Source organism: Galeopterus variegatus, unplaced genomic scaffold (genome assembly GCF_000696425.1).
Source record: "Galeopterus variegatus unplaced genomic scaffold, G_variegatus-3.0.2 Scaffold93, whole genome shotgun sequence".
NCBI classification, from domain to species: domain Eukaryota; kingdom Metazoa; phylum Chordata; class Mammalia; order Dermoptera; family Cynocephalidae; genus Galeopterus; species Galeopterus variegatus.
In genome coordinates this window covers 952,747-962,194 of record NW_007726204.1, presented here as the reverse complement: position 1 = coordinate 962,194, position 9,448 = coordinate 952,747, and the positions used below count along the sequence as shown (strand labels likewise).

Sequence of the window (9,448 nt, the reverse complement as noted above, 5' to 3'; positions counted from 1 at the left end):
GAAGTTATTACGTGCCCAACCCACCCGCAGCCCCCAATGTGGCTGACAACTTGCTGGCTAGCTCAGACGCTGCCCTCTCAGCCTCCATGGCCAGCCTCTTGGAGGACCTCAGCCACATCGAGGGCCTAAGCCAGGCTCCCCAACCCCTGGCGGACGAGGGGCCACCAGGCCGCCCCATTGGGGGAGCCCCACCCAGCCTGGGTGCCTTGGACCTGCTGGGCCCTGCCACTGGCTGTCTATTGGACGATGGGCTTGAGGGCCTGTTTGAGGACATTGACACCTCCATGTATGACAGTGAACTTTGGGCTCCAGCCTCTGAGGGCCTCAAACCTGGCCCTGAGGATGGGCCAGGCAAGGAAGAAGCTCCAGAGCTGGACGAAGCCGAGCTGGACTACCTCATGGATGTTCTGGTGGGCACACAGGCATTGGAGCGGTCGCCGGGGCCTGGGCGCTGACCTCTAGGGCGGAGATGGTTGTCTAGTGTCTGAACTGAGCCTGGTGACTGGACAACTCTCCTTGGAAAGACACATCTGGCTTCCCTAGTACAGAGAGTGGCTTGGGCCACTTTGGAGAGATAGAATCCAGTCCTGGGCAACTTCACATCCGTCCTGTTGTCTTGAGGCTGGTGGGGGAGTCTGGGATTAGACCCTAGCGATGGAATGACAGGGTCTGATGACTGGAACATGATTGAGCCAGGCCCCCTGCTGGACTGAATCTGCTGGAGCCATAGCCTGGGCATTTCTTCCCTGATAGGGGAAGAGACCCCAACCAGTTTTTTCAAATTAAAACCAATCCTGGGAAATCTCAAGTCTGTGTGCTTCTTTGTCTCTGGGCAAATGCGAGGGTGAGATAATAACATTTAACATTTATTGAGCATGGACTGTGAACCAGGCACAGTTCCAAGCACTATTCATATGTTAACTCATTTAATCCCATAACAACCCCACCAGACAGGTATTATTGTAATACCCATTTTACAGTTGAGAAAACTGAAGCTCCAAGAGATATAACTTGAGGAGGTGGGTTTCAAATTATGAACTTCACTGCTTTATTGACCTGAAAAGACCATCTAGGTCTGGTAACTTGCCCTGGAGACAAATTCCCCAGGTTTCTCTGTTGTGCTTCTGTGTGTATGGGGGGTGGGGGCAGGGGGCAGCACCAGGGCCATTTATTAAAAATGAAATCTAGTCCTTGCCTGGAGTCTACCTGTATATGTTCAGGGGAGAGGGGGAGGGAAATTTCAGAATGTCCCAGAAATAAAAACAAAGCTGGAGGCTGGACGGAGCCTCTCCAAAGAGTACTGAGAGTCAGCTCTTCAGGAAAATGGTGAAAAAAAGGGTCAGCCAGTTTTTTAAAATAAAACACTTACCAGTCTCAAATCGCTCTTTGGGTAAAAGATAGGGCAGCTTGAAGGCTGTCTCTGAAAAAAAGCCACCAGGCATAGTGGCAGGGCTGAAGGGAGGCCCTGCAGGGGCAAGCGGTTGTGTTTTCCTTCTAGAAGAAACTCAGGCCCAGGCGAGCTAGGGCCACCTGCCTGACTGGCCGTGTGATAGGGCTGGCCAGAGCGCCGGGTGCCTGCAGCCGCCTCCGCTGTCCAGCCACATTCCTGGCCTGGCTGGGAGGAGCCGCACACTCAGAGGCCTGGCACGGGACCCAGGCTGCGTCCTTCCTGGCGGCCGTGGGGGCAGGGCAGAGCCCGGGGTGCTGGGGAACAGAGGGAGAGTCAACAAGAAAGCTGCAGAGAGAGGGGGGAGGGAGAGGAGAGAGCAGCAGAGGGCTGGATCTGAGGGTCAACTGGGCCTTGAATGAGGGGAACGCTGATGAGGGGACACCAAAATCGCTGGGCCCCAGTGCCTCCCCTCTGACCGGAAGGTTCAGGGAGGCTGAGGCTGGGGTGGAGCTGGGGGAGAAGGGGAGCTTCAGGTCGGCCCCATGGGCGGGAAGGGGCAGGCAGAATGGAGCTTCCTGGAGGGACAGAGGAAGTTGTGCCCATTTTTGGAAGTGGATGAGGCGGGCCAGGGAAGGGGGTGGAAAAGGCCTGTAGGGAGCTGGTGCCTAGGTGAGGGTCTTCCAGATGCCTGACTCCAACCCCTGGTGACTCCAACCCCTGGGCAATAGGCCTCAGTTTCGGTTTTGCCCCAGACTCAATCCTTGGGAGCCTAGGCTGAGCTCAGCAATGCCCTCTGGTGCCCAGTCTAGGGCTCTGTGATACTCCCACCTTAAGTTCCCTACAGATCTTGCCAGTGATCAAGGAGACCCTCAGTGTGGGATCATCAGTACTGTCTGTTTCTGATGTCTGAGTGCTAAATTGGAGGGTAATCTATGATACCTGCTCTTGCAGACAGCCTACCCATCTGTTGATAACACTCCCCTTTCCCGGGTGCCTGCTTGGCCAGTGATGTCCCCCTCTCCCCAGAGCCTCTATGTACAGTTGCACTGCACATAAGCTCCATATTTAAGGGATTGCCACAAATGTCCCAGGTACCATGCAATTTCCTGGTAGATGGAGGTCAAGAGCCTTGAGGAAGGAGCATGTCTTTTGCACAAAAGCACCATACGGGCTAGATTGGCCATGTTCCCAGCCCTCTGGTGCCCTCAGGTTTATGAATGGCTCTTGCTTGAGGACTTGCTCCTCTCTCCCCATGTCTGACCCCCGATGGTTGCACAGGCTTCCTGGCTCTGGTGTGCCACCCCACCCTGGCCAGCAGATTCCAGGGCCCACGCCATTCCTAGCTGAGCCGCCAACCCTGGCGCTACTGCTGTTCTTCATAGATCTTCTGTGTATTCCAGCCATAACACCTCCCTGGCCAGCTCCCCTCCACATTCACAGGAACCCCCACCAAACACACACACTTCTCTCCCTGACACCTGGGAGAGCTGTCCTTGGCCTCCTTTCCCTCCCTCCCCCCTCCCTCCCTTCTTTCCTTCCCTCATTCAGCAAAGATTTATGACTACCTATTTATGTCCCTGTCCCTATGTAAAAGGTAAGTCTGACCACGTCTTTCCCCGTCCCTGGGCCCTCAAAATATACCCCAGTCCTCTGGAGTCTGGACGCTGAGGCTGGGGAGGGACACAATATGTGCAAGGGGCTGGGGGGACACCCAGGGGAAGGCAGCAGAGCTGCTTGGCTCCTGGAACTGGAGCTCAGTAGAGAAGGCTGTGGAGCAGGAGCAGGCCTGAACGGGGTGGTGAGGGAGACATCAGTTTCCCTCAGCTGGACTGGGTGAGGCCCAGTGCTGGGATGGGCAGACAAGGCTCCCGCTTGGCTCAGACTGGGTCCAGAGAGGGTGGTCCCTGAGGAGAAGCTTCCACCTCCTTCCCAAGGCCTGCAGGATGTCCTGTGTTTACTGAGGTGGCCTTGGCTGGAACCAGGACACTGGAACCACCCCCTAAACTCAACTTCCCATGGCCACACCCCTTTGGGTGAGGGAAAGCAAGACAGACACAGAGAGAGAGACAAAGAAAGAAACAGAAAGACAGAGAATGAGACTGACAAGAAACCTAGAAGGAGCCTGGTGGGTTAGCTCAGTTGGTTAGAGTGCGGTGTTGATAACACCAAGGTCAAGGGTTTGAATCCCCATACTGGCTAGCCACCACCCTCCCCCCCCAAAAAAAGAATAAAAAAAGAAACCTAGAAAGAGACCGAGACAAGGAATAAGGACAGAGAGAAAAGGAAGAACCAAGATTTAGACGGACACAGAGACAGAGACTCAAAGAGAGATATACCATGCATGATAAACACCCACAGCAAACTAGGAAAGGGGGTTTCCTTAACATGATCCAGGGCATCTACAAAACACGAACAGTTAGTGTCACATTTAATGGCAAAAGACTGAATGTCCCCTTAGACTGGGAGCAAGCAAAGATCTCTGCTATTGAGACAGGGAGAGGACAGCGTGTACCAGCCTCCCTTTTTTCTGTTTGACTCTGAGCAGAGAGGTGGATTTTCTTCCCAAATCTAGCCTGGCCTGTAGCTCGAACCCTTTGCACCCTCAAGTACCTAAGAGCTCAGCTCTGACTCTGTCCCTCCCATAGCTACTATCCAGGGCCCACAGGACAAAGTCCCAGTCCTTCCTCACAGCTGTGTGGACCCCTGGACCTCCTCTCACACTCTCACATTAACCATTTTCTCAAAGGCCTTTGTACAGGCTGTTCCCTCTACCTGAAACACACTCTCATTTATTCACCACCCAAGGCTTCGTATTAACTTCCAAATATCCTTCAGGGGGCAGCTCAAATACTATGTCCTCCAGGAAGCCCTCCCTGACCTCTCTTCCTAGGCTGTGGCAGAAAACTTTCCTGGGCTCCCCTCGTCAGGTACCTGACCTCTCTGTCTGTGACACCCCCATCACAATCCTCACCATTCTGGGTTTGTTCTCTGCTGAACTATAAACTCTGTGAAAGCAAGCCTGAGCTGTCTCAGTCACACCGTGTCCCAGCACATCCAGCAAGGGGCTGGGCACAAGACCAGGTGCTCACTGAATGGTTGCTGACGTTGAATAAAGGACTGCTCCCTTTCTCACCTCTGGTCCTTTGCCAACGTTCGCCCCTCTGCTTGAAACCCACTTCCCTGATCTTTTCCTTGGCTTCCTCTTCCTCAACCTTCCAGTTTGACTTCAGATGTCACCTCCTGTACTAATCCTTTCCTGAGTCTGCCCCCCAGAGTACATTTAGATCTGTTGATATCCCCAGTGCCCACCACGTTCGCCCCTCTGCTTGAAACCCACTTCCCTGATCTTTTCCTTGGCTTCCTCTTCCTCAGCCTTCCAGTTTGACTTCAGATGTCACCTCCTGTACGAATCCTTTCCTGAGTCTGCCCCCCAGAGTACATTTAGATCTGTTGATATCCCCAGTGCCCAGCAAAGGACCTGCCACTGAAAAAGGGCTTGTGAATGTTTGTTGAATGAACAAATGAACAAATAAATGTTTGAGTGAATCAATGAATGATAGAGATTGCAATGGGGTGAGGGTCTCCTCAGGCCCATCCGCAGTTCTGACCACACTGTCCCTTCCACCCCTCCCGGGAGGAGGGCTCTGCCTGAGTTCCGGCCACACCCCAAGCCTTGGTGGTTGCCAGGCCTGGAAGGCATTTCCCAGAGCTCAGCACATTCCTTCTTTCCCTGGTGGCTGAGAGTGGGCAGGGGGCATTTCAGAAAGAAGGGGGAGGCCCCCAGAATTCCAGGATCGGTTCCGGCCACACCCCAAGCCTTGGTGGTTGCCAGGCCTGGAAGGCATTTCCCAGAGCTCAGCACATTCCTTCTTTCCCTGATGGCTGAGAGTGGGCAGGGGGCATTTCAGAAAGAAGGGGGAGGCCCCCAGAATTCCAGGATCCTGTCATCTAGTCTGGGTCCCCCATGCCCTCGGGAGTAGGCCCCAACCCCTTCATGTGGGATGGGGGACATGTCCACAGAGGGGCCACCTGAACTGGTGTGAAGGGCAGTGTTCTGACTGAGGCGAGGGCCTGGTGTCTGCGCCTGGCTGGACAATGGAGCAGAAGCTGCTGACACGCGCTTTGGGGGTAATCCCCCAGCCTCATCCTGGCCCCAGCCCCAGGCCTGGGTTCAGAGAACCGCAAGCATCCGAGGCAGCGGCCGGGTGGGCATGTGGGGGTACCTGTGCTCCCTGTGCCGCCCGCCGGGGTCTGGTGAGTCAGGGCAGGCTGGGGGCTGGGCCAGGGGCCAGGGGATTTGGGTGAGGCCTGGTGGCCTTGGTTAGGGAATTGAGCAGGTCTGGGTTTGAATTAGGGCTTCTGCCAATTACTTCCTGTGGGTGATCTTGGGTGAGTCGCTTACCCTCTCTGAGTCTCCTTATCTGTGAAATTGGAGGGGGCAGAAGAGTGTAGTAGGGTCTTTGGGGTCCAGCAGAACTGGAGTTGGCCACATAGCCATAAATTAAGCATGAGCCCACTTTACACCCGTGATCAGGAGCAGAATTTTGGGTGCCCAGCATAGTATTTAGCACATGATAGGTGTCCCCCCAAACAGTAACTCCATTAAACAGAGAAATAGGGCTCCCCTATGCCCAGTCTCACTCAAAAGGGGCCATGAGCCCCACAGCAGGACTAGCCAGCCACCTAATTGTATTAATGACAATAATACAAAATACTTATAAGTAGTACTCACTATGTGCCAAGTATTGTTTTACGTTTTTAGCTTCTTTTAACTCAATCTTCACAACAACCCCATGAGGTGGGCACTCTTACGATCCCCATTTTAGAGATGAAGAAACTGATGCCCACACAGAAGTTGTGACTTGCCAAAGGTCACACAGACTGGAAATGGCTGAGCTGGGATTTGAACCCAAATTGACAGGGAGAGGGAGTGAAAGGAGTTTATCTTAGGGGCCCCAGGAACCATCAGAGCCATGCCTGGGTCTGGGAGCCAGGAAATAGTGGGGGCAGAGTTGGGTGCTGAGCCTCTGAGTGGGGGTAACAATGTGCAAGTCTCTGAAGCGGGGCTCATGGTGGAGGTCTCTGTCCCAGCAAGGGAGAGGCGACTCTCGTGGTCCCCACCCCCTTGTGGATGGATGTAGCTGGGAGAAGGGGATGTTTGTCCCCCCCCACCCTCTAGTGACATCACACTTCAGCAGCCAATGGCTGGGGTCTCCCTCTCCTCCCCCTCCCCATTCCTTTTCCCCCCAAGCCTAGGGCTGGGGCCGCAGACGGACCGGGAGCTCTCGAGGTGTCTGGAGGCCCAGCGGTAAGCGATCAGCTGGCCCGTCCCCTCCCTAGCCAGGCTGAGAAGCCATGGGAACAGGACCCAAGGTCCTGGGAGTTGCTGGGAGGGTGTCTGGGGCTCAGGAGGCAATGCAGTGTAGGGGTTAAAGGCACAGATTTTGGAGACATGCCCAGGGTTCAAATCTTAACTTCCCCCTCTTTCTGGCTGTGTGGCCTTGGGCAAGTTGCTTCACTCTTTGTGCCTCCACTTTCCCATCCCTACAATGGGCTGACAGAGGCCACCTCACAGGGCTGGCATGAGAGTAAATGAGTTACTGCTTATACAATGCAGGGGCAGGATATCTGGGGTGCAGCAAACTTTCTGGTCCCTGGAATAGAGTGCTGGGGAGACAGTGCTGATGCTGTCAGTGGGAGGCTGGTGCCGAACTGGATTTTGCTCCTCACCCAAAGTTCCCCTTTGGTGGAGGGGGAAGTGGTAGCACTGGGGAGCAAAGGCTGGATATGAGACACTGTGAAATGCAAGACCCCTTTCACCATATACTTCATGTTGCTGTCAGAGACTAGTTTATATTAATTAAGCTCTTACTATATACTGGAAATATTCTAAGCACCTGCTGTTATCTCACAAATCTTCAAAGCCACTTTTACTGGCTCCATTTTACAGATGAAGAAACTGAGACCTCAGAGATGAAGGACCTTGCCCAAGTACTCACACCTGGGAAGTGCTGGAGCAGGGACTGGGGTAGCCAGAGTCCACAGCCTTAACACCTCCCCTTCCATCCATTAGATGGTCTCAGATAATGTCTAGGGGCCTGGACAAGTCAGGTCAACCCCCTGCTCCATTGCTGAGGGCACCAGATCACTGGTAGTTAGGGAAGCTGAGGCTCTGAGTGGACAGAATTCCCAAATGAGGTTGGCAGCAGCCACTGGGGACAGAGGGCCAGAAGGGCAAAGCCCCCAGCAGATTCCTCAGTAGGACCCAACTCAGCTGAAGGGCCCAGGGGTCCAAATGACAGCCCTTTAGTCTCAGCTACTCTAAAGGGCATGACTAGCATCTTAACCAAATGAGCTAATGGGCCAGCCAACTAACATCTTAAATGGATATCTAAGTGTACCTGCCCCAGTGAGGTGTTACAAGGATTTAATGAGCAAGGCAGGGAAGGATCTTAGCATATAGTAAATGCTCAAGAAACAGGGACTCTGAGGATTCCAGAAGCTCAGGCATGTACCAGGGCAGCGCCACAATAACCGCTCAGGAAATGGGCTGTTGGCATCTGGAGGGTTCTGTCTGGCTATGATTCTCCAGGGGAGCCCCGTTAAATCTTCTAACACAAGTCAGGGACTCCCTCCACCAGGAGCCTCCCCATCCCCCTTCCACTGCCTAGTGGGATGGGCAAAGCTGGGAACAGAGAGTGCCTGTGGCGGGGTGGGCTTCCTTCCGAAGCTGCCCCCACCCCACCCCAGGACCTGGACATATGGCTCAGGAAGGGCACAGTTGGGCTAAATATAACCTGGACTGGGCAGCTGTCCCGGGCACGGATGAGGAAGGAGGGCACTCTTGCTCCTGCCCCGCCTGAGCTTCCTGTGCGAGCCTCTGGGTGTGACCCTCGTTGCCCCAGCCTGCAGCAGACAGCTTGTGGCTCAGGAGTCCCTCTTCCCATCTCTACCACCACCTACAAGGCCCAGGCTTCTACCCCCAGCTCAGGATGCCGTGTTGTCACGATCCTGGATAAGGGACTCAGAGTTAGCTTTTCACACCTAGGTTTAAGTCCCAACTGTCACTGTGATACTCCATCTCTTAACTCTCATTTACTCATCAGTAGAATGGAGTCTTGTGGGGCTAAGTCTGTAAAGTGCATGGCCAGTCCAGGCCTGCCACCAATGAGGTCTCTCTAAAAATGTCTTTCTGGCACTCTCGACGATTCCTTCCCAGCCCAGCTCCGGCCCCAGCTGTTTTGTTGCTTGGTCCTCCTTAGTGCTCAGAACCACCAATGCAAGTTAAGGTGCAGAGTAGGCGTCAAGGGCCCTAGCTCTGCTCCTTCCTGGCTGTGTGACCCCAGAGAGGTCATTTCCCCTCCGTGAGCCTCAGTTTCCACCACTGTAACAGCTATCACATCCAGGGTGATTTTGAGGCCTATCAGTGCTGGCACAGGACCCAGTTCAGAGGAAGCACTCCAGACATGGGAGCCAGCTTGGGAGAGGTCCGCTCCCTGTTCAGAGGAACCAGGGGCCCAGAGGGGAGGCCAGGGAAGAATGGAAACCAGGACCCCTAAGAGATCCAAAGATGGGCCCTCCAACACTGTCGGTGGGGGCCCGCCAAAGGAGCTGGTGCAACAGGGACTGTTGAGGGAGTCCCTGTGTCTTCTGGCCAGTGGTGGACTATGAAGGGCCATTGTATGGCTGGAGATGGGTGGGCAGGGGCGGAATGTGACTGGGCACAGCAGATGGGCCATTGTGTGAGGGAATGTGCCGCGTGAGGCTTGACATTTTCCTGTGCAGTAGGGGTTGGCGGGTTGGCATGCCAGGTGGGGGCCGTGAGGATAAGCCCAGAGTGGGGGACTGGGGGAGACGACATTCATCTCCATTTCCCCAGAAGGACCAGGCAGAAGGCTGCATGTGAATCCCAGCTCTGCCTCCTTCTCGCTGTGCTGAGTGACCCTGAGCAAGTTCCCGTGACCTGAGGGGACAGGGTTTTCTAAGGTGAGGTAGAAGGTGAAGTGGTTAGCACAGCGACTGGCAAATAGTAACTGCTCAATACCCATTAGTAATTAT

At 54.5% G+C, this 9,448-nt stretch overlaps 1 protein-coding gene across 1 annotated transcript in view; it reads left to right on the top strand.

Moving 5' to 3' along the window:
- Positions 1 to 808, top strand: part of LOC103598595 (SERTA domain-containing protein 1-like) — a 1,772-nt gene extending 964 nt beyond the window's left edge. The window contains exon 2 of the mRNA XM_008582621.1: positions 5 to 808. Within this exon, the coding sequence (XP_008580843.1) occupies positions 5 to 455 (451 nt within the window). The 3' untranslated portion in view covers positions 456 to 808. The remainder of the gene's footprint in view (positions 1 to 4) is intronic.
- Positions 809 to 9,448: the final 8,640 nt, after the last annotated feature.